Source organism: Zalophus californianus, chromosome 11 (genome assembly GCF_009762305.2).
Source record: "Zalophus californianus isolate mZalCal1 chromosome 11, mZalCal1.pri.v2, whole genome shotgun sequence".
In the NCBI taxonomy this organism is placed as follows: domain Eukaryota; kingdom Metazoa; phylum Chordata; class Mammalia; order Carnivora; family Otariidae; genus Zalophus; species Zalophus californianus.
In genome coordinates this window covers 99,760,199-99,785,102 of record NC_045605.1, presented here as the reverse complement: position 1 = coordinate 99,785,102, position 24,904 = coordinate 99,760,199, and the positions used below count along the sequence as shown (strand labels likewise).

Here is a 24,904-nt window from a genome sequence, read left to right as displayed (position 1 = left end):
GCAGACTGAAGTATAAATTATGGCTCTACTAAATACTCTGAAAAGCCGTACAGCTTCTCTGAGCTTCAATTTTCTCATGTTTAAAATGGATATAAATATGCTTTGGAGCTGTAAAGATGCAACTTAATATGAGCAAAGCACATAAAAATGTCATGTATTAGAAAATTATAAAATGCAGCAATTAATATCATTCTCTGTTTTGGTGATTTTTTTTCTTTCCCATAGAGAAAGCTTATTTTGTAGGTGGGGTGGAGGGGTGGTCTAATTGCCTGTCCTGCACATCACAATTTGTTAACCTGTGTTATGATATTTACCATCATGGCATTCTTGTCAGTGTGCAGAGTTGACCCCCTTTCAGAGGAAGGTCTCCCAGGAGCCCCTGCTTTTATATTTTCCTCCTTCTCCTTCATGCTACATCAAAACCAAATCCACCTTACTTGTTTAAAAGGTTTTGTGAAACTAATCCACACTACATGGTAAATTATCATCTACAATGCAATTTGTAAACACTGTAAGTGGTGCTTTTATAAAAAAAATGATCGTTATTTTTCTAGGAAAATTTTCAAAACTCAGTAATGGATTCACAGGAAAAGTCTACCTGGTAGCTTTTCCCAGTGGTCTTCCTTAACTAGGTAGGAAGCAGGATTATGATGCTATCTTTAGGCTTCTTAATTTTTAAAATTCTTAGTTAGTCCTTAAATTAATTTTTAACAATAAATTTCGTTGACTGACAAACTGATAGTCAATGAAAAGACATCACAGATTTTGGTATTATGACACACGTAGGGATTGTGTGAGTTTGTTGTGTAGGCTCTAAATGTTTCTAGAGTGATGCATCAAGTAACTTCCAATATAATTATGTCTTGTGGTCCTTCCACTCTAACACAAGTTTATTTATAGTAAATTGGATAAACCTGAGGTTTATATAATATTGTGAACTACAATTTTTAAAGTTCTCACTATGTGTCAGATACTATCCTAAAACTGCTAGATGGACTTTCTAATGTAATCATTAAAATAATCTTATGAGTTAGGTACTAATATAGTTCCCACTTAATCTAGGAGTTACAAGAGGGTTAAAAAAGTCTAGAAACTCACCCAAGACCCAGCAGAGAACAGAGAACTGCCATCTTGTCAACTGAGAAACTGATTGTGGTTGTCATTTGTTGTCATTATAATCACTCCTAAAATCACCAAAACATTTCTTATTTGCAGGAGAACTTGGTTAGTGCTGATTGAAGGGCCTGAAAGGGAGCTCTATAACCTCCTTGCTCACTCCCTTTCCTGCTGCTCCTGGTGAAAACAGGACTGTGACCTAACCTCTCCCTCTTCCTTCCAGGCCCATCCCTCCTTTATCCCTGGACTTCAGTTTTTAGATAATTTAGTTTTATCAGTTCACTGAATAATTTGATTTGAAAAGCCCTGATTTAACTCAAAATGTAAGACAGTCCTTTATTTTTTATTCTTTTAAAGATTTTATTTATTTATTCGAGAGAGAGAGAGTGTAAGTGGGGGGCAGGGGCAGAGGGAGAAGGAGAATCAGACTCCGCACTGAGCAGGGAGCCCAACAGAGGGCTCGACAGGGGGACATAATAGGGGGCTCGACAGGGGTCTCCATCCCAGGGCCCTGGGATCATGACCTGAGCTGAAGGCAGATGCTTAACTGACTGAGCCACTTTTAAAAGCCCTTTAAAAGATATTACATGCAAATTGATATTATTTGAGAAAGGATGTGTTGCCTAAAGTAGTCTTTTTCATGACCCACAACTACTTGGTTCTTAAATGTCTTCCTGATAAGCTTCCCCATGCTCTCAGGGATGGGGCTGTTTTCTTCATCACAACTTTCCCCTGGACTGTAAGCTCTGAGACTGTTGAAAATGTCTGTCGTGTTTGCCAGTGTATACCCAGCGTCTGGTACATACTAGATTATCATAAAGATGTTTTTGAAAGAAAGAATGAAAAAGAAAGAAGACACAAAAAGGACGAAGAAATGGGCGAATGATTGTCAGTTTCTTTGGGCTGCTGTAATAGTGCCTACCTCTAGGACTCTTCCTTACCCCATATCTGTCTTAAGTCACTACTTTTAATCTGCTCATGGCTGCAAGTCAGTTAACTGAACGTGGTAACTCAGCACATAAGTAAATTTAGGGTAAGTAGGCACAGGGTCAGGGCCAAGGAGTTCTCAATGAATAGACCTGGTAACCTTAACTTGTCTGGATCCTTTTTATTAATATTTCTCTGAAACAATTTTTATTAGAGAAATGAATTATAGATAAATGTAGTATCACTGTACATTAGTAGAAATATAAATAATAGGTGTTATTTTTGGATTATTTCCTCATGTAGACATTGTCTTAAATTCTTTATTCACATTATTTAATGTAATCTGCAAAAAATTTATTCCCATTATTCTATCAACTATTCCCATTCTATGGATGATGAAACTACCCAAGACCCCACAGTATGAAAACGGTGAAGCTGGTAGAACTGGCCATTAGTGTGACCCATGACTGGTTTTGTTGGTAGTGTGTGCAGTCTTTGTTCTTTAGGATATCAGGGTGTCCAAGCATGAGAAGTTTGCATCAGAGTGATACAGAAGAAACACAGCCTACTGTTCCTGCCTTTACTTTTAGGTTAGTACATGAAGTAATGCCCTTCACTGTTTTTTACTTAAGTTTTACATCATATGCTGCTCTGTTATTAGGTGTGGAGCAAAGACAGAATTGGATCTTTTTAAAGAGGGTGAGCCATGAGTAAAGCTTTGAAGAATGAAGAATGAATAGGTTTGGACAGATTATTAACAGCCAAAAGAGCATACCCTTGGAGAAAAGTCAAGAATATCTGCTTAACTCAATCAGCAATTGAATGTGAAATTCTCAATCTCATCAAGAGAATATGCCCTCCAAAAGTAGAAGAAAAATTTTCCATTTATAATACAACTCAGATACTCAGGATGTAATTTCAGATCAAGACTTCTCTTTGCTTTCTTATTTGTGTCTTGAGTTTCCAACACTGTGCTATCGATATAGGACATTTGATGTTTGTCTTCAGGTGGATCGTTCTGTGAGAGGGAGGAAGGTGGCTGAAAAATGAATATGTTAAAAACAAACTTCACCGTGACTGAATTTGTATTCCTGGGGCTCTCGTCTCAGCCAAAGATGCAGCTCATTCTTTTTATTATGTTCTTGTTCTTTTATTTATTAACAGTGGTGGGGAATATTATAATTATCACTATTATCCAGATAGAACCTCGCCTCCAAATGCCCATGTACTTCTTCCTCACTAATTTATCCTTTCTGGATATCTGCTACACATCCACTAATATCCCACAAATGCTGTCCAACATGATGGGAAAAAAGACCATCCCGTTCTCTAGCTGTGCTACTCAGATGTACTTCTCCCTCTCCTTTGGAATGATTGAGTGTGTTCTTCTTGGGGTCATGGCTTATGACAGATATGTAGCCATTTGCCATCCTCTCCATTATACTATCATTATGAACCAAAGCATCTGTGTCCAATTGGCAGCCATTTCTTGGTCCAGTAGCTTCCTGAGTTCCATGGTTATCAATGTCCTCACCTTGAGTTTGCCCTACTGTGGGCCCAATGTCTTGAATCACTTTTTTTGTGAGGTCCCTTCCATCTTGAGGTTGGCTTGCACTGACACCTCATTTACTGAGCTGGTTGTTTTTATCTTCAGTATCATCATTGTCTTCATCCCTTTTCTCCTCATTGTTGTTTCCTATGCCCGAATCCTTCTATCAGTTCTCAGGATACGGTCAGCCTCCGGGAGGCATAAAGCACTGTCCACCTGTGCCTCCCACCTGACAGTGGTGGTCTTATTCTATGGAACTGCCATTTTCATGTACATGAGACCCCAGTCAAAGTCCTCCAGGGCTGGGGGCAAGATCATTGCGGTGTTCTACACTGTGATCACACCCATGCTCAACCCCTTGATCTACAGCCTAAGGAACCAGGATGTGAAAGGAGCTTTAAGGAGAGCTATTGCAAAACAGAGGACATGAAGTGTCTTAATGGGACACAAAAGTTAATTGTTAATCTACTATAACTGACTTCTGAATATGAAGTGAGACCATAAATAAGACCTTGGACAGCCAAAGTTTCTCTTGCTATTCATAAAGGACACATAAATCCAGCTGCAAACTCAATAGGAAACGTATTTGCCCCAAAGACAAATGATGGCTTCAATGTGTGAAAACAACTCCCTTTATTGAGTGACTATTTCCTTGCTCCCTGAGAAATCTTGGTTTTCTAAAATCATAGACTATCTGAAATTAGTTGCTTGAAATTATAACTGTAAGATGAAAAATCTTATTCCAATCTGAAGGATCTAAAACATCTTCATATAGAGAAACATTTAAATTTTTAACTCAAGTAGAGAACTTCAGATAAGGGTTTTTGGATGTAACATTTCACATCTGTCTTAATTTTGTAGTTTACAAGGAAATAAGACTGCATCTACTTTGTGGTTGAGACCAATTTTTGAACCCTTTACATATAGCCCTGTTTTGCAACAAATCTGTTGAAATATTGCTTCATTTAAATTTCACTCAGCAGCCAGACCATGCAGGGCTGAGATGCCTGTGTTAGGAGTAAATATTTATTCTTAGTAAAATGTAAGTATTATAAGGAGGGTGATATGACACAACTTACGTTTTTGAAAGGTTTTCTGGTTGCTGTGTGGAATATATATATATATATATATCTCACAAGTTTATGGAAATGAATATTTCTTGTGTTTTAAAGCTTTTCAACCAGTGGCATCTTTATTTTTTTTTTAAAGATTTTATTTATTTACTTGAGAGAGAGAATGAGAGAGAGAGAGAGAGCATGAGAGGGGGAGGATCAGAGGGAGAAGCAGACTCCCTGCTGAGCAGCGACCCCCATGTGGGACTTGATCCTGGGACTCCAAGATCATGAACTGAGCTAAAGGCAGTCGCTTAACCAACTGAGCCACCAAGGCACCCCTCAACCAGTGGTATCTTTAAAAAGAATTATTTTTTGAATTAAGAGAATAGAAAAAATAATTTAGCATTATTATACTTAATAAGTCTAAATATGGCCTTTGATTAACATGTTATTAAGTTAGATACCCTATTTTTAAAATTTCCTCATTGTTTTATAATTTAGAATAAAATAAAAAGAGTGTAATTCACTTTCACAGATATTCAACAACTAAAATGCCAACATTTCTTCCACTTAAATGTGAAGGTCATATGCAATCAGTAAATGAAGCATCTCTGATGGAATATAGGTAAAGTGGACTTCATTGGTTTAAAACTGACTTAAAAAGTAAAAAGCAAAATCACTAACCAACTAGTCAAATTCATTACATAGCACGGCGCTTTTCTTCTATATTTGCCTTAATATACAAATGACTTTATATATCACGTACTTGCTTAATACATGGATGAAGATTAGAAACATATACTTTTTTTTTGAAGATTTTATTTATTTATTTGACAGAGAGAGACACAGTGAGAGAGAGAACACAAACAGGGCTAGTGGGAGAGGGAGAAGCAGGCTTCCCACAGAGAAGGGAGCCTGATGCGGGCCTCAATCCCAGGACCCTGGGATCATGACCTGAGCTGAAGGCAGAAGCTTAATGACTGAGCCAGCCAGGTGCCCCAGAAACATATACTTCTAATCAACTTTCTTCTGAACAATTTAAAGTGAAAAGTAACATTTAAAATTCTCTCAGTCACTATCGAATAAGAAATACATGCTTAGTTGGCTATTTGTGAATTAAAAACAACATTAAATTAATTTTGAAGAAGGGACATGAAATGCCTGAAGGTACAACAAATGGAAAGTTTATTTTTTGTTTTGCAAAAATTACTAATCCATCTTACCTCTCAGCTCTATAAATGAGTGAATTAGTTAAAAATGCATTAAAAAATTGCAAAAATATTCTCATGGGGGGGGACACATAGCCAGAATATGTAAACAAATGGAAGTAAATATTTTTGTGTATTTTTTCTAAAAATATTTAGACAAATTGCTTGGCCTAATTGATTCATTCTGACTAGTTTGTTTTGATCAGTAATTTGGAGTTGAGTGAATGAAGAATAATAATGCAATCCAAACAGCCCATGCCCTATCCTAGGGCCTAGCTAGAACTTTTCTTCTTTTTAAATTTTTTATTTAAATTCAATTTAGTTAACATATACTGTATTATTAGTTTCAGAGGTAGAATTTAGTGATTCATCAGTTGCATACAATACCCAGGGCTCATCACATCAAGTGCCTTCCTTAATGTTCATCACCCAGTTACCCCATCCCCCACCTGGCAACCCTCCCGTAACCCTGAATTTGTTTCCCATCCAGCTAGACCTTTCCAAGCAAGCTTTCTTCCTTTCATAGGCTTGCTTCTTTTGACAGAAAAGGAAAATGTAACACTTAAAGACATTTAACTGATAATTCTATGTACTATATGTTATGATCATTCCTAGAACAAACGACAATTAATTTTAAGATTAACACAAATAATGGTGAACTCAGCAATTATTGGTCCTTCACAACATCAGATGTCCTATTGAATTATTTCCTTCCTACATTTGTTCGGGATTATGGTAATGAGATGACAGTATAGCTGGGATAAGTACTAACTAGCACTTTGTTCGTACTGAAATAAAATTAAAGCCTAGAGTAAACAAAATAATTAGAGAATGGACCGTTGCCATGAACTACATTTTCTCAGTGCTGACCAATCAGTATTATTGTGTATTATAAGAGATTACATTTGGAATAAGAATAATGAAGTTATAATTTCACGGTTTTAATTTAGCTATGTTACTCTGAAGAAGTCATTCTATTTCTGTGAACCTCATTTCCTTCATTTACAGAGTAAGATTGTTGTTGGATTAGATCATCTTTAAGTATCAATCAACCATGTCTCTATATCTAGCTATCTCTGTTCTCTCTGGATAGATTTATTATAAATTTGTTACCAAATTTATATATCATAAACTTGTCAGAATTTCTTCTGAAATGGCTTTATAGTTTCACTTTTTGGATTTGGTTGATTTATTTTAAGGATAATAATGCAATGTTGAAAGATTTTAATGTCATTACCATAGGTATAGAGGATATAATATACACTTGTAATATGTCATGTTACCAACTTTCTCAATGAGTATCTTTTCCCTTAAAGTGAAAAACATTAATTTTGTATTCCAGTCAGTAAGTATGAGGATTGTAAAATACTGAATGGGAAGAAAGTCATGGGGAAATTGATCATTCCTCCTCGATACCATTCTTTCAGCATGATCTGAAAGCTGACCTGTTTCTTTTATATCATCTCCTATTTTGCATCTTTCCCTCACTTCCTTAAGATATAGTGACTCATCCAGCCCATCTGATCTAGCAAAGATTCAGCTCACTACGGTCATAGGCAAATGTGCAACTTTCAACAAATGCTTCAGAATACAATCCTGACTAATCAATCTAATCAAATCATCAGACTGAATATAGCCACAAACCAGACCTTTATACAGGTTCCCCAATTCTGATTATGCCTGTCACTTTCTTTAAGATTGCACATTTCCCTATTTTATAGAATACTGGACTAAGAATTGGAAAAATTTGTTCCAATCCCAGCTCTACTACTTATAGGCCAAGAGCACATCGGCATGCCATTTAAACTTTTATAACTCTAGTTTCATCAGCTTAAAATATAGGGCCAATAATGTTGTCCTATGTATTTCAAGATCTTATCTGTATTTTTAGTAAGTTTCCCAAGGCCCAAAGTTGGGACTAGGTTCTGGTGGTTCTTTAGCCCAGGAAGGCATCGTCATTCATTTGTTGAATGAGCAGTTTTTACTCACTTATTATATCCCAGGACTTGAGGACAAAAAAATAAGACTACCTTAAAGTTTCACAGTCTACCAAGGAAGCCTTTATATCCAAAGAGTATGTACCCAGTACTTCTCTAGCACAGAGGAAAGCTGTGATGATTGATTTGTGACATAAAACAGTATTTTCTAGATGGGTTAGTGGCCTTTGAAGCATAGGACTGGCATTAGCAAAAGTATACAAAGGGAAAGATTTCATGGTATCCTTGAGTTCAATGTGACTTGAACTTCTGGGAAGTGGGATGTGGAAGGAGATGGCTGGTATGAAGTTAAAAATGTAGTGTTTCAGATGTCATGTGTGGATGCCATTCATAGTGTGGATTTTCTCAGTATCTCCAGTATCAGAACCAGGTCTGATGAAGAGGTTAGTTCTTCTCATTAACACTCGATCAAACAGAGTTAAACACACAGATCCCAGTACCTCTGCTTCCAGAGCCCTCGTGTGGCTGCACGTTTTGCAGTGCATGGAGCTGTGAGAAGCAGTTGAGCCAACAAATAGTTCATCTCATGCCTTTCTTTTCATAAGCTTGTTTTTCCTTCAGTGTATATTATGACCTCATTATTGCTGTGGGGCAACTCAGGTACATCTTTTATGTGTCTGCTTTTAAACATTTACACATGTACGTGCATAACTATAATATCTACACACACTGTCATAAAAAAGTTATAATTAATAGGTTGCTGTTCAAAACAGTGGGTTTTTTTTAGCAGTCCAGTAGCTCAGAGAGAGTGCATTTCAAGGAGTGGTGTTTGAGCTGGTCCTTGAAAGAAGAGAGGAATTTGGATGTTCTGAGATATGGAGCTGGGACTATTAAAGAAGCACAGAGTGGAGAGGAGAAGGAATTTGGAAGGATACAGAGGTAGAAAAATTGGAGGGCCACTCAAGAAATAGTTTTGCAGGAGAATCTGTTGCCCAAAGAGAGCAAGAAGGAATAATACCAGAGAGGTGGTTTAAGGGTGACAGCCTGGAATGCCAAGCAAAGGACTTTGGCAATATTATAGCTCCTGAGTTAAGAGGGATAACTATGGGAAACTACGGGGTAGATAAGGAGTCTCAGTCCCTAGTTAGTCTAGGTATTCTCTCTAAGGCAGAGACTGAAGGCAGGGATTTCAGCTTGGATTCCTCCCCTGGGAGAAGACTAGATATAAAGCTAAACATAAGAATTTTATCCAAGCTCCATTAAGACGATCACACCATCTTAGGTCACCAAACTCTCTGAAGTTGCCAGAATCTACTTGAATTTATCATCCTGAAGGGCATGTTATTACACTGGTTTTCCCAAAATTTGCTTTGTTGATGGATAAGGGACAGAATTTCAAGGAACAAAGATGAATCTTCTCTTGAATCCACAAGTGATATACTCCCTACTCCCCAAGCAATAAATTCCCATTTCCTAAATTAGTGTCTGATCTTGACCTACATTCCAGCTTCACCAACCAGGCAAAATGGTCCATGGAAATGTCCCGCGGTTTCCAATCTCTGCCTTTGTTCACTATGTTTTTTTCTTCTGCCATTCCCTACTACATTTGCTTCCCTCTTTAAATTCTGGGCTCTGCTTCTCAAAATAACTCACATGCTCCCTTCTCCATAAATATTCCCTGATCTCCCAAGAAGAAATGCTGCCTTTCAGGTCTGAGACTCCACAGCACATTGTCTGCAATTCTCTTTTGGCAATTTTTACCCCTGTAGTACAAGACATTTGCATTTACTTTATCTCCTATGGATGTCAAATCCATGAAGCCAGGATATATATATATAATATATATATTGTCCACCAAGTCTTAAGCACAGATTGTTTAAAAAAAAATCTCAGCTGAGTTTACATAGCTTGAGTAAGTGGAGGGAGAAGTGGAGGGAGAAGAATTTAATCTCAGCTTTATCTCATTCTGACATTGCCCCTCTTAACCACTTCTGCATCAATTTTTGCTTTTCAAAGTTCCCAGTAGAATGAGTACCAAGTCTTTGTTGGTTAAAGAAAATACCCACTCATGTGATTTTTGCAGTCTATTATAGAGAATATGATTGACATATTTACCTTTGTTATGATTTTTATCACTGGACAAAGTAATGTTTGGAAGGGCATTCAGGCCTTTTCAAACATAAGGCATTTATTTATCACTTATTTGAGCAAACTAATAGGATTGATAAGGTATAAATACTAGTGCTCATTTTATTGATGAAGAGACTGAGGTGCAGAGACATTGGGGATTTATCTGATGTAATTATTGCTGGGAGTGGGATGAAGACTAAAATGACTCAACTTCTTTTTTTTTAAGATTTTATTTAAATTTATTTGTCAAAGAGAGAGAGAATGAGAGAGAGAGCACAAGCAGGGGGAGTGGCAGGCAGAGGGAGAAGCAGACTCCCTGCTGATCAGGGAGCCTGATGCAGGACTTGATCCCAGGATCCAGGGATCATGACCTGAGCCAAAGGCAGACACTTAACCAACTGAGCCACCCAGGCGCCCCATAAGGTGACCCAACTTCTATCAATCTTTTTCTGGCCATTGTAAATTGATATGCATACCTTCACCACCAATTACATGGAAAAAAAAAATAGATTCCTTACTATATTGCATCATATCAATAGCAGAATCATAGATATTTAAGATATAAGTGAAAGGAAAATAGAAGCAACTAATGTTTATTAATTATCTTTTATGTGACAGATTCTTTACAGAGATTACAGCACATCCTTTGAAAAATGTTACAAAGTAAGTATTATTGTTCTCATTTAATAGATGAAGAAACTTGGTCTGATAGAGATTAAGTAATTTGCCTATAGTCACAGAGCAAGAAAATAGCAGAACCTACATGAGGGCTTCTTTCTAAATAGTCTAAAGCCTGAATATTTGCCATTATTAGCCAGAGTGGCAAGCATATAGCCCTTGGGTCAGTTTTTGATTCTATCATTAACTTTGGATACAACAATCAATTAAGAAAAAAAGTTGTCCTCCAGGAGGAGGGTCACTGAACAGAGATGCAAAAATGAGACTCAAAGGTCTTCCTGATTCTAAAACAACTACTCTTTCAATTATAATGTATACTTGGTTTACATTATAGTAGTTAATGTAGTTAATGAGATAGGAAAGCTCTATTTTCTTATTTTTCACATATCATGTAGATTTGCACATTAGATTATAAAAAAAAGTCACTGAAGGCTGAATCTCTAGACTGTTTCTGGACTGCCAGCTCTACATCTGTCCATTAGTTGTTGTATTTTCTTCATAGTGTGACACCGGAAATATGTTTTTAGAAATTCATGATATGGCTGTGCAATTTTGCACCAGGTAAATTTCATCTCATGTATAATGATACCCATTAGAAAGCCTGGTAAATCCTGGGTCTTTTATCCCTAAAACTCTTTTGTGCCTTTCACAATGAATGGGGATATTATACACTTTAGGATAATTTTTGTGTTTCCCTGACCTTTGACTATATTGCACTGGGGGAAAGGGGGAGATAGGAACATTATTGCTTGGAAGTATTTTAACTGATGGTGTGATGGAATTTTAGCAACTTACCTTTCCCCCATCTCAGTCTGCCCCTTTACCTGCTGCTGATACCTGACTCTTGTTTTTTAATTAAAGATTTGTAGCCTTGAGAACATGCAGAGAGGAATTTTCTCCTTTATTGTCAGTCATCGATACCTCAGGGTTAATGAAACTCTTCTTGGATAAGGGCCTGGGAATAATGGTGGAAAGCATGAAGAGTCCCACTGCCCCAGGAAAAGGCTAGGGTTTAACTCATATTGGAAGAGAGGGAGAGGGGTGCCTGGGTGGCTCAGTCGGTGAAGCATCTGCCTTCGACTCAGGTCATGATCTCAGGGTCCTGGGCTCGAGCCCTGCGTTAGGCTCCCTGCTCAGTGAGGAGTGTGCTTCTCTCTCTCCCTCTGCCACTCCTCCTGCTTATGCTCTCTCTCTAATAAATAAATAAAATTTTAAAAAAGGTAGTATAGAAGAGAGGGAGAGAAAGGCATAGGGGATTTGGGATGGGAGAAGCAGGACATTACAATCTGGCTAAAATTGGCCTCAGGGATTGATCCAGGTTGCATCTTTCTTAGGATCCCAGAGTCCCTGGGCTTCCCTGAAGGCTAAAATGATGTCGGTATGTGAAGTTAACAAAACCCAGATGCCCACCTCCGAAAGAGATCCAGTCATTATTAGGTGAAACCAACCACTAGATGGAAAGGAAAACTGAGGACACCCAGTTAGCAACAGAGCCTAAGTCTGCAGCTCTTATTCTTGGGCTTTGCAGAGCTCATGGTTTTACCATTGGTGGCAGCAGTTTCAGGGAGATAGTACAGTAACTGGAAACACAACAAACTCTTCATGGGCAAATGCATGTCTTATGTTTGTATCCTCCAGAACCTGGCACATAGGTAGCACTTAGAAGTTTTTGCTGAATATATGAATGGATAGCTCCTGGGCTAAGTTAGGGCATCTCTCGTACTAGCTCCATTTCTGTGACTTGCTTTTAGAGTAAGTCATTTGGATCTGTCATTCCTCATGATCTTGAAAAAATATACTTTAGGGTGATTGGCTATTTATTTTTCCTTTCGAGTTTTGTCTCCATTTCTAAGCAACAGGTGAGCCAAAGTCAAGTAAAAAACAAATGCATCTGGCTCAGCATACTTTTCAAAAATATTAATTTATATTTCCTTCATATCAGAGTGTTAAGAGCTATAGAAAACCCTACAGAATTTAAGCTTGACATGGCAAGTAGATGGTAGCTGAGCAGTGTTTATTAGAAAATTATCTACATTTCCCATCTCCTGCCACTGCCCTTTGACCACCATCACTTACCTGTGGTATTAAGAAATTTTCATGTTTTGTTACTCTTGGCATTTTTTTTCCAATTAGTCTTTTGAAGGCAGCTTTCACATCCTTGTTCCGTAAACTGTAGATCAAGGGATTCAGCATGGGAATGATAACAGTGTAGAACACAGAGGCCCACTTGTCTTGGTCCAGGGAGTAGCTGGTTGTTGGTCTCAGGTACATAAACATGACTGTGCCATAAAAAAGGGTGACACCAGTAAGGTGAGACCCACAGGTGGAGAAAGCCTTAAGGCGGCCTTCAGCAGAGTGCATTCTGATGATTCTGATGAGGATGAAAGCATAGGAGATGAAGATGATGAGGATGGTGCTGAATTCAATGAAGCCACACAGACTAAACAGCACGATCTCGCTGATGTAGGTGTCTGAGCAAGAGAGGGCCAAGAGAGGTGGGATTTCACAGAAGAAGTGGTTGATAATATTGGAACCACAGTAACTCAAACTGAAGGTGAGGGACGTGTGGGCCACTAAACTCACCAGGCCGGCCAGGTAAGAGCCCAGCATGAGAGCCAAGCAGACTTGCTTGGACATAAGAGTGCTATAGTGGAGGGGTTGGCAGATGGCCACGAAACGGTCATAGGCCATGGCAGCCAGGACATAGCACTCAGCATCCACAAAACCTACAAAGAAAGCAAACTGGGTGGCACAGCTAGAGAAGGAGATGACTTTGTGCTCTGTTAAGAAGTCAGCCAACATCCTGGGGCCAATGGCTGAGGAGTAGCCCAGGTCAACAAAAGAGAGGTTGCAGAGGAAAAAGTACATGGGTGTGTGAAGCTGAGTGTCTGTTATGATCAGGATAATCATACCAATATTCCCTACTACATTGACCAGGAAGACCAAGAGGAAGACCACAAAGAAGAGGATCTGCAGCTGAGGGTCTTGAGTGATGCCCATAAAGATGAACTCCGGCACCACTGAGTGGTTTTCTTTATCCATCTTTTCAATTTTATGTGTGCCTGGATTTGGTTTATTGTTTGAAATGATTTTTAAAAATCTTCCCAGAAATCAGATTCTATGAACCATGGGGTAACTCAAATGACTTTAATGAAAGTGATGGGTATGTGTCTTCTCCAGGTGCCCAGTCAAAATAGAAGATGTTAGCATCTTGGGGATGGCAAATTCTGCTTCTCCATAGATCTTGGTGCTCTGAGGCAATTTATCACATGCAACCAAGTGTTTGACGTGATCTGTACAATTATTGGCCTTATTAATTAGTAAAGGACAGTTTTGAGCATCCCTTCTTTCTTTCTAAAACAAAGCAAATGGCATAAATAATGAATAAACATTAATTCTCTTTACAGGTAGGCACAAAAAGAAAACTTAAAAACCCTTAAACCTCAAATTATAACACATCTCACACACACACACACCACACACACACACAGAGAGAGAGAGAAAGTAAAATACTTGGAGCAGAAGGTGAGCAATATTGGAAAGGCGGTGGGTAATAATAATTTTTAAAAAGCCAGGAGTTACTGAATGTTAACTATTTGCCAGAACTTTCAGTGCTTCTATACATTACATAATTTCATCCTGACAACTCTGTGAAATAGGTACCACCATTATCTCTATCTTATACCTGAAAAGAATAAGGCTAGATATTAAGTAATTTCAACAAAGTCAGGAGCCTGTATGTAAGTAGTGGAGCTGGGTCTGTCTGACTCTAGAGTTCACTTAATTTTATTGTCTTCTGTGTATATGGGGTTTAATGAATCTCTTTATTCTTGCACCTCTTTTTTGTTTTCCTGTCTTGCTTATCATGCATGGACACAGAATTAGTCCTTTCATTTCCCTAATATTCAGAAGCACCAGGGATTTGGCATGGGGCATCATCAGGATGAAAACACAGCTGTGTCTTTGGACAATTCTGTTGCTTAGCCAACAGGTTGTTGCATAGCTCAGTTCAGAGTTTAAGATTCAGGATCCTTTGCCCAGAGGGGATAGAGAAAGCATTATCCAACTCTGTGGTCAGACAGCAGCATGTATTAGCTATTTTCTTTGTGGTTGGATGAATATTTGGTCCATTGATGAGTTGTAACAAGGAAGCGGGAAAAACCACACGAAACCAAAGCAAATCGAGCCAGAACACACAGTACTTTAGAAATAAGTAGCATTCTCTATTAAATTTGAGGTAGAAGTCAGACTGTTTGATGCCAGGCTGCTGTAGTTTCAGGGGTGAGAGACTCCTGGTCAGAACACAGCACAGGGCTCAGGGCTGATCCGCAGCTGAGCATGTGCCCACGAATTCGTTTCAGTGAATTGGAAAATGGGATCAGAAAGTCATTCTTTCCTCCCCTATAAATTCAAGGTTCCAGTTAAAAGAGGAAGTATATGAGAAGGGGTTTCACCAATCATAAAGCACCCTGCTTGTTCTCGCTTATAGCGGACAGACAAATCCAGCCTTTGCCACTTACTACTTTTGATTTCTAGCACACTGCTTATCTTTTTAGAATCTCAGCTTTTCACTTATGGATGAGATTAATGCCTATCTCAATAACTTTCTGCAAAAACGTTGGTTAGAGTACATATGTATATTCTGTCATCTATCTATCTATCATCTATCTATCTACCTATCATCATCTATCTATCCATCGTCTATCATCTATCTATCATCAATTATCAATCAATCATTTGGTGCTAAATTCAGTGACTGTCATGTTAAATGCTTGGTGCATTTAGCAATTGTGTCAGTGCAAGTGTAATTGTGTAAGATGTAAATCGGTAGATGATTGTGTGCTCACAATCCCAGGAAAAAAGTTCCCATGCTTATTCCATACATGTGATGTATCATGGACTACTTTAACCTTTAGTGAAGGTGTGATTTTAATTCCACAGAACTTCAATTAAATGATAAAATGAGCAGAGATAAGGCTATCAAATTCAAAATCAGAGTTAAGATAGAAGAAAACCTTTATATATAGATTTTTAGTCTCATGTAGCTAAACTTCAACCGACCTGACTCTTGAAGAAATAGTAGACTAGTGAACAAATAAGTATATTCCATAGTTAATAAACTCTAATATAAAAAGAAGACCAGCAAAAGTATTGTCTTAAGGAAGCAATACAGGACAAATATATTTTAGATTTCTATGCATCAGCTGCTTTTGCATGTTTATATGAAAAGAATTCTGGAGTAAAAATATGGAATCCTGGTTGTGGTCCTGTTTTTTTTCCATTAAGTAGTTGTTCGAGCTTGATGAATTGCTGCATTAGATGCAGCTTCCTTATCTGTGAAATGAATAGGGCAAAATATTCAAATTCTATGTAACTTTCCAATTCTAGCATTTTCTGAGTTTGTACTTATTACAAGGTACTTAAAAGCCAAACCCATAGTCCATGTCTCCTTTTGAAATTTTGAAATGGCACAGACCTGAAGCCAAGCAAAGCCATGCTCAAAGGAGCTGGGGGCAGGGTCATGCTCCACCCCTAATAGGTCATCTCTTTCTCTATCTGTCCCAATGCTGACCTGTGCCCTGACTTGTTTTCTACCTGCTGGTGAGAGGTTGACTGTCTCCTCTTTGCTTGATGGGTTATAATGAACACATTTCTGAGAAGAATCCGAAGATGGTAACTCACTCAGGTAACTGTGCCTGAGCTCCTTGCTCACCCACCTTTGCTCCTCTGTGCAGGAGCTTTATCAAGTTTCAGAGTCACACGTTATCCCCAGAGGAAAAGAGATGACATGATTTCTGCACTTCACAGGAGACTGGAAGAACTGATGAACTAACTATCACCCCTAAGGAATTCACTCTCTCATCCTTGAACCTTAATGATAAAAGAGGGAAACACAGGGGAGTTCTTTTCCACCACTCCAGTGAGTGGTGGTGATTGAGTCAAGAAGAGCTGCATGCACTGTTTTTCTGGCCTTTAATAGTTCCCTACCAGGTGGTGATTTTGATGGCAATTTAGAAAAGTCTCTTGATGCCTGAAAGTCCTTTCACAAAGGGTGATACCTTCCATGTTAAATGGATTAGCCATCTTATTTGTTTATTTAAAGATTTTATTTATTTATTTGCCAGAGAGAGAGAGAGAGAGAGAGCACAAGCTGGGGGAGTGGCAGGCAGAAGGAGAAGCCAACTTCCTGCTTAACAGGGAGCCTGATGTGGGACTCGATCCCAGAACCCTGGGATCATGACCTGAGCTGAAGGCAGATGCTCAACCGACTGAGCCACCCAGGCATCCCTGGATTAGCCTTCTTTAAACTAGACTTTAATCTGAGAGAGTCTGGCATAAGGGTGGTATATGAGTACATAAAATGCATATGAGAGATGACATATGAGTCGTTTTAGCTTCCCATTCATGAAGAAAAAGGGAAATGAGCAGTTATAAGATTCAAAATCTCCTTAATTTGGAAATGCTATTTGACTTGAGATAAATTTTTATCCTAAAAGAAGAGATTCAAGAATAAAATAAAAAATAAAAAAGGAAATTAAAAAACCCTTTTTGCAATATGTTTCCCCATTCTTTCACTTTTCAGCCCATTCTTTCACTTTTCAGCCCATTCTTTCACTTTTCAACCCTTAACCCTGAAGTGAGCTCTTATAGGCAGGAGATGGTGGATCTTATTTTTCTCACCCAACTTTTTTTACCTGTATCCTTAAATCTTATTTTATGATGAAAAGTTAGTTCCTAATAACATTGACATATCCACTGATTTATAATATTTATTGTCAAGTCAAACTTTTCTCCAACTGTATAATAATCTATTATGTGGAGGTACCATTGTCTATTTATCAAGTATCCTGTTGATAGACATTTGAGTTGGTTCTGATCTTTTACTATTAGAAGAAAAAAATGCAGGGGTGCCTGGGTGGCTCAGTCAGTTAAGTTTCTGCCTTCAGCTCAGGTCATGATCTTAGGGCCCTGGGATCGAACCCCATGTCGGGATCCCTGCTCAGTGGGGAGTCTGCTTCTTCCTCTCCCTCTGCCCCTCCCCCTGCTTGTGCTCTCTCTCTCTCTCTGTCAAATAAATAAATAAAATCTTAAAAAAAATGCAGCAATAAATAACTTTGGGCATATCCAGCTGTCCATTATCTTTTTTCAACTGTTTTGAATTGAATTTTTCATTTCATTTAATATTGTCTATATGTGTATTTTTCTATTCTATTCCCTTGTTCTTTCACCATTCTATAGAATTCATTCATCAATAATTTTTTCAATTATAAGTTCCCTTATACACCAGTATAATCTAGTCCCCATCTCCATTTGTTCTCTTTTGTTTTTTTTCCAGGGTTTCCATGGCTATAATAGAATATTGTTTTTAATTTTTACATAAACTTTATAGTCAACTTATTTGGGAAACAAATCTGAGGATATTATTATTGGGACTACATTAAATTTATAAATTAACTTAGGGAGAATTGCCACATTTATGCCCTCAAGTCTTGCTACCAAATAGTGTGTATGTCTTCATACTTGTTCAAGTCTACTTCTGTATCTCTCTGTTACTCTTTTTCTTCACAGAAGTTTTGAACATTTCTTACTTGGTTTACGCTGAGATCTTTTATGTTTGGCAATCAAAAATGGGGATCTTCTCTTCCACATACATCTTCTAACTGGAGATTTGTTTGTTTATATGAGGTTATTAGGTTAATTTTACATTTTACTAATTTACTAAATTTTTTATTTTTTTTAGATTAATAGTATAGTAGTGGTAAAAGTAGCATTTTTATGTATGGTGTGCTATAATGTAGCTGCATCTTATGCTGCCCAAATAAATCTTTAGTTAAAATGAAATGAGCCTCCAAAGCTTAACAAGAGAATTCTCTTCTTGGTTATGACAGATTATGTAAAATCTATTTGGATGAAACTCTTGGTGGCTAGTGAGAGGTATGTAACTATCCCCTGGGATGGTGGATATGTATTCTTTCAGAAACAAATGACATATTTTTATAGCAAATAGTTTATATTGTCCCTCTATGTTCCTGAAATGGCATTCATAGATAACTTACCTACACACATAATTTAAGGAGGAGAAATAAAAAGAAAATAACTTACAATACTTTAGTATTCATTCATTCATTTATTTATTTTTTATTTTATACTTGAAATATACTTGCATACTGTGGGACATGAAGAGTTCTTTGTTGTTAGGGACTGTACTGCACTCTGCAGGCTTTTAGCATCCTTGCCCCTTACCCACTAGATTCTATAGTGTAGCCCTTTCACTGTGGCAACCATCAATTTCCATAATGTGCCCAGAGGAAAAACACCACCTCCACTGAGACCTTTTTGAAATGCTAGGCATCTGATATTAAATAGTAATTCTCAATTAAGGGTGATATAATTTACTAAGTTAGACATCTAGTTGTTCCACATTTTCACCCCTAATATCTCTACTGATATTTAGATGCACTCTTGTCTTAGCAACCAAGACCACCAAGATTTCCATATTAGTCAGAATTCCCCAGAGAAGCAGACCCAGTAGGAGATGGATATGTAGATCTAGATAGGCCTCAAAGGAGTGGATGATGCCCATCCACACTGATGAGGGCAATCTTCCTTACTTTACTGATTCACATGCTAATGTCTTCCTGAGACACATCCAGAAATAATGTTTTATTAGCTATGTGGGCATCCCTTAGCTCAGACAAGTTGACACGTGAAATTAGCCATCTCAAGTACCATAGACATTCTTCCCGATTAATCAATCTTGTCCAGAAGACATCAGATAAGTCATTAGTCATTATTGTGGTTTATGTGTTATTTGTATTTAAAACAGAGGGATATTTTTGAACAAACTCTTTGCTGCTTTTGGACTGTGGTAACACAAAATGGTCAGCAATGATTATTCTGGAGTAAGAAAAAACCATGTTCAAGTCCCAGTTCTGGTGAGTATTAACTATTTGGACAAGTAACTTCTCAAAGCCCCAGTTTACTTATCTATGATGAAGGTGCTTAATAGCAATCTGAAAATGCATGTGTTTAGGACACTCAGCAAATAGTACACGCTCAGTTACTATTAGTTGCTATTATTTTTTAGCCCTACTCTCTTCTAATTATGATCCCGGAGATGACCAGTTGGGTATCATATTAATATATAAGCTCCTCTAAAGGGGAGGTCACATCTTTACAAGTTAGTATGGTCTCTATTAATTGATCATTAATGCTTGTTGCCTGGTTCCTGGGCTTTAGAGTCCCATGGTTCTTCATTAAAAATTCACTGCAAGCTGTCAGTGGCTTATCTTTTATGGCACCAAGTTCACATTCCAGTATCTGGTGTGAATTCTCAGTGCTCCATGGAAATCATATTGCAGCCTAATTTCTGATGGTCTCCATCTTGGTGGCAGGGAGATAGAGCATCATCTGGTACTTCCTTGAATGACACTCCAGCTAGGATTAAAAATGAGTTCTGTTCTTATTCTGAAGCTCTTTGAGATTTCCTGCTCTATAGCTACCTCTGTGCAATTAATTCTTCCAGTCAGCCCCTCTGCCATGATCCAGGTAGCATAATTTCTTACATGTACACAAAGTCTTTCCGGAAGGTGGAGGTAGAGCTAACCTGCTATTTTGTGGATTCTTTCAATGCTCTTAAGGGAATCAGACCACCGGCTATTGGGTGAGACAGAGGAGGGATGTTTTGTGAGGGCTAGAAATATGGAATGGGAAACTCATTTTCCACTGGGCCCAGGTGTCCCTAGGGCAAAGGAGAGAAATGTGAAGAAGACTTACAATTTCCTTAACTTCGGGGGGAAAACAAGTAGATTAAAATGAGATGACATGAGGGATGCAGTCCCCAGACACTAAAGAACAAGACATATATCCTATTTAAAATAATTCAGAATGCTTACTCCAGAGTCTGATCCAGAGACTCTACAATTGGAAATAATTGCAAACAATATTGCAGCTGCACTGCAGTGATGTATTCTATATTTTAAAACGTATTTTACTCTGATATAACAAATGGGATTCTTATTTTCAAGGAAAAGTAAGAAAGAAGACAAAGTAATTATCTTTTGACAGGGAAGGTATAAAGGGTTTTACTTGTTGTCTTATCTCTGTTATGGGTGATGCCTTAAATCCATTCTAACTCTGCCTACTGCTTCACCTGGGAGAATTGATGAATGCCTTCTCTGAGAAGAAGTTTGATGTGTGTTTTGTTTTGTTTTGTTTTTAGTGAATTTAAGCATTGGACAGAAACAAGCAAAAGGACCAAATAGAAGTCAAGCAGTCAAGAAAGGTCAGGAAAAGATATAAAGGGTTCTGCCCAAGTAACTTACTGACCTGAAGAAAAATCCACAACCCTGTACCTTTCTCCAACTACCCATATACCCAAAGCTCCAAGAGCGCCGAGAAGCTAAGAAGGTATGTTAAATAAGTTCTCTGTCCATTTTTCTTGTTATAAGACTTGTAAGTCACTAAGAGAAATATAAGCAGCAGTAAATAATATGATTTGAAGATGTTTTTAAATGCCAGAAATTCCTAGGAAATCTCACTATTGTTTTCACAAACTCCTAGGAATTGAAAACCTTTGTTAAGAATCTCTGGACTGACTGCAAAATCTCAGAGAGGGGGTTATGGTGAAGGTATATTTTCCAGGGTAGAGGGAGATGGTAGCATGTAATTCATAGCACCAGATGTAAAACAAGTGGTATTTTGCTAATAATGCAAATTAGTGAATGCAAATTCTAAGAAAGACAATTTTCAGCAACTACAACTATATTTTCTCTCTAGGAGATATATAGATTTTTTTCTTTATGCAACTAAATGAATTCTAGCATATTAATGAAGCTTTGATAATTACAGTAGCAATTATTCTGTTTATTAGTGCTCACATTTGTTATCGAGGGGGTTATTCTCAATGATCTCAAATGCTGAGAGAACGAGAGTTGCATTAGTTGGGTATAAATTATTCCGTTAGGTAATTCTGTAACTCTGGGAGAGTCACAGATCTTTTGTACCTCCAATTTCTCATGTGCAAATGAGGATTATAATACTGCCTATCTCATAGGATTTAAATAAAATATTGCAGGAAAAATACTTAACATAGTGCCTGTAATGGCATAGGGAATACTCAACATATTTTAGTACTTTATTCATCATTACCTTTCTTTGTGTCTCTAGCACACACACATGCACACACACACACACACAATGTGCACTGCATTTCATTTATTTATTTTTCACTATTGCTGATAGAATAATCCTCTCCGGGAAAGTTTCTGATTGAAGATGAGAGAAAAAGATCCATTCCTTCTTTATATTTCCTTCTGGAGATGCTCTTCTTTGAAATTCAGACAGCATAATTATTCCAAGGAAGAGTATCAGGGCTGTACATCTGTCCCATAAAATAGGGAGAGGGGCAATGCAGTGTTGAGGAACAACAAATAATTTGACACCAAACCCAGGATTGTTCTAGTCCCAAATTCACCATTCTTGGCTAATAGCCAAGAAAGGCCTACACTTCACTGACCTCATCTAACAAAAGATAATCTTATTAACACTTTTAGGATAATACCTGCTATCTCTCTCACTGATTTGTAGTGCAGCTAGGATAAGATAATGGGTGCACTGACAGTTTGAATGTATTACAATACTGTATTAACAATGCTGTGTTTGATCACTGGTGAGGGTATTGAGCCCCTATCCCAAAGGAAACCAGCTGGAGCAGAGCACGGATAGCCACTTCCGAGTATGGCCGTGTCTATGAGAATGGAATCAGTTCCTGCCCACTCTTCTTCCCAACTGTGCTCAAGAGATCCATGATCTCCAGTGTTAGCACAGATACTGGGTTACTTTGGTCCCATGTTTTAATTTTAGACAGTATCAAATAACTTCCTGCTGTGAATGATAAAGGATTTAACACTTTGAGCTATGACTGGACAGCTAGCCCAGGACAGTCTTATCTACAGTTCAATAATCTGAGGTCACGGAATGGGTAGGGGATTGTATTTGAGGTGGGGAAGAATTCCACTGGAGCTGTTGCCTAAACTTTTACTTGGAAGCTCTAGGCTGGGTTTTCTTTTTTCCTTCCTTGCCTCCCTCCCTCCCTCCCTCCCTCCCTCCCTCCTTCCTTCGTTCCTTCCTTCGTTCCTTCCTTCGTTCCTTCCTTCCTTCCTTCCTTCTTTCCTTCCTTTCTTCCTTCCTTCTTCCTTCCCTCCTTCTTTCCCTTCTTTCTTTTGTCCTGTATTTGCCTTTTTTGCACTTTACAGGGGGAGAATCTTATTTTCATTTAGATGACCTGGCAGTGTATTATTCCCCCAGTTCAACATTGTGACTGGAATATTCCACACGCTGCTGCTGCTGTTTTCTAATCCCAGTGTGATCCTGTGAATCTGAGTGTTAAGTAGAGGTTCTCACTGCAATGGCTTATTCTATTCCTTTCACCTCATTCATGCAATCAAATTCTCTAAATATTGGAGGGAATTATTCAAAGTTTTCATACTTAACAGACAGTTTAGTAACATCATGTCCAAAACACTTCTAGAATTTCTATGTATATATGTCAGTAAAAGATGTTTGTGGCTCTGTCATGTATTCATCTGACCAAATGCCATGTTCCATCTTCTCTCTTATTGCAGCTGAAATGATGAGATACATGAACGAGATTCAAGGTAGAAATCAAACAGAAGTGACAGAATTTATCCTCTTAGGACTCTCAGACAATTCAGATCTACAAATTGTCCTCTTTGGATTGTTTCTGTTAATCTATATGGCAACCATGGTGGGTAATTTGGGGATGATTGTGTTAATTAAGATTGATTGCTGTCTCCACACCCCCATGTACTACTTTCTCAGCAGCCTCTCTTTTGTTGATGCCTCTTACTCTTCCGTCACTCCTAAGATGCTGGTGAACCTTGTGGCTGAGAATAAAGCTATTTCTTTTAATGGATGTGCTGCCCAGTTCTACTTCTTTGGCTCCTTCTTGGGGACTGAATGCTTTCTGTTGGCCATGATGGCATATGATCGCTATGCAGCCATTTGGAATCCTCTGCTATATTCAGTTCTCATGTCTGGGAAAATTTGCTTCTTGTTAGTAGCTACCTCTTTCCTAGCAGGCTTTGGGAATGCAGCCATACACACAGCAATGACTTTCAGATTGTCCTTTTGTGGCTCTAATAGGATCAACCATTTCTACTGTGACACCCCACCCCTGCTCAAACTCTCTTGCTCTGACACTCTCATCGGTGGCATTGTGATCATGGCTTTCTCCAGTTTTAATGTCATCAGTTGTGTTATGATTGTTCTCATTCCCTACCTGTGTATCCTCATTGCCATCTTGAGGATGCCTTCTTTAGAAGGCAGTCACAAAGCCTTCTCCACCTGTGCCTCCCACCTCATGGCTGTCACTGTATTCTTTGGGACAATTCTCTTCATGTATTTGCGCCCTACATCTAGCTATTCAATGGAACAGGACAAGATTGTCTCTTTTATACAGTAGTGATCCCTATGCTAAATCCCCTCATCTACAGTTTGAAAAATAAGGATGTGAAAGGGGCTTTATAGAAGATCTTACAGAAACACATACTGTAAAGCCATGTTACATATCACCTGTTATGCAGAAAAAATATGTTTTCATATTAATTTTATTGTCTGGTTGCTTAAGCTCTTGTGTGTGTGGGGGGTAAAGTAGATTGCTTAAAATGGGATATACTTCTAAATCTTCTGGCATCTTAAATGTGTATCCATGGGCCTATATGATGAATAAACATAGTGGAGGAGGTTGGTGTTTGGTAAAGTATCAAAATACTTGGTTTTGGTTGACCTGGGTTTAAGTTCCAATTTCAATATTTACCTTATCTTGATCTAATATTATATATTTGTCTTTGGGATCTGGGCAAACAGATTCTGAGACAGATACTTGTATGCATGCAGGAAATGTAGTGGAGAACATTCCCAGGAACAATGCCTAGAAGGCTAGAAGGGAATGAGGGAAGCAGGGCTGAGTAGATAGAAGTGGAACAGTGATGAAGTTGCAATAGAATAGTCATCCAATTCCACTTGGAGCTCTGTGGCCGAGATGATCTTTCAGCAATACCCCAGATTGTGAAAAAAAGACCAGATGTTTGTACCTTCAAAATGACCAGTTTTGGAAATGGCTCACCCACTTGGGCATGGTAATTCCTTTCAGCAGGGGCAATTCCCAGAGTGGAACTCAGCTGTGAAGTGTCAGTTGCCATTGCACTTGGAAGCTGAGAAAATAAATGCTTCAATCCTGAAAGGCAAATCTGGGTAGTATGCCACAGCATCCATCATAAA

The 24,904-nt window shown here is 38.2% G+C and overlaps 3 protein-coding genes across 3 annotated transcripts; 2 read left to right on the top strand and 1 right to left on the bottom strand.

Annotated features, from left to right (window-relative positions):
* Positions 1 to 3,089: 3,089 nt before the first annotated feature.
* LOC113913774 (olfactory receptor 2G3-like) lies at positions 3,090 to 4,022 on the top strand. The gene has a single exon (XM_027577993.1). It carries the CDS (start codon positions 3,090 to 3,092, stop codon positions 4,020 to 4,022), a length of 933 nt encoding a protein of 310 aa, XP_027433794.1.
* An 8,603-nt stretch (positions 4,023 to 12,625) lies between these two features.
* Positions 12,626 to 13,642, bottom strand: LOC113913553 (olfactory receptor 1019). The gene has a single exon (XM_027577860.1). It carries the CDS (start codon positions 13,640 to 13,642, stop codon positions 12,626 to 12,628), a length of 1,017 nt encoding a protein of 338 aa, XP_027433661.1.
* A 9,589-nt stretch (positions 13,643 to 23,231) lies between these two features.
* Positions 23,232 to 24,086, top strand: LOC113914834 (olfactory receptor 5AP2). Its single transcript, XM_027580396.1, has one exon. The coding sequence runs from the start codon at positions 23,232 to 23,234 to the stop codon at positions 24,084 to 24,086; it is 855 nt and encodes a 284-aa protein (XP_027436197.1).
* The last annotated feature ends 818 nt before the right edge of the window (positions 24,087 to 24,904 follow it).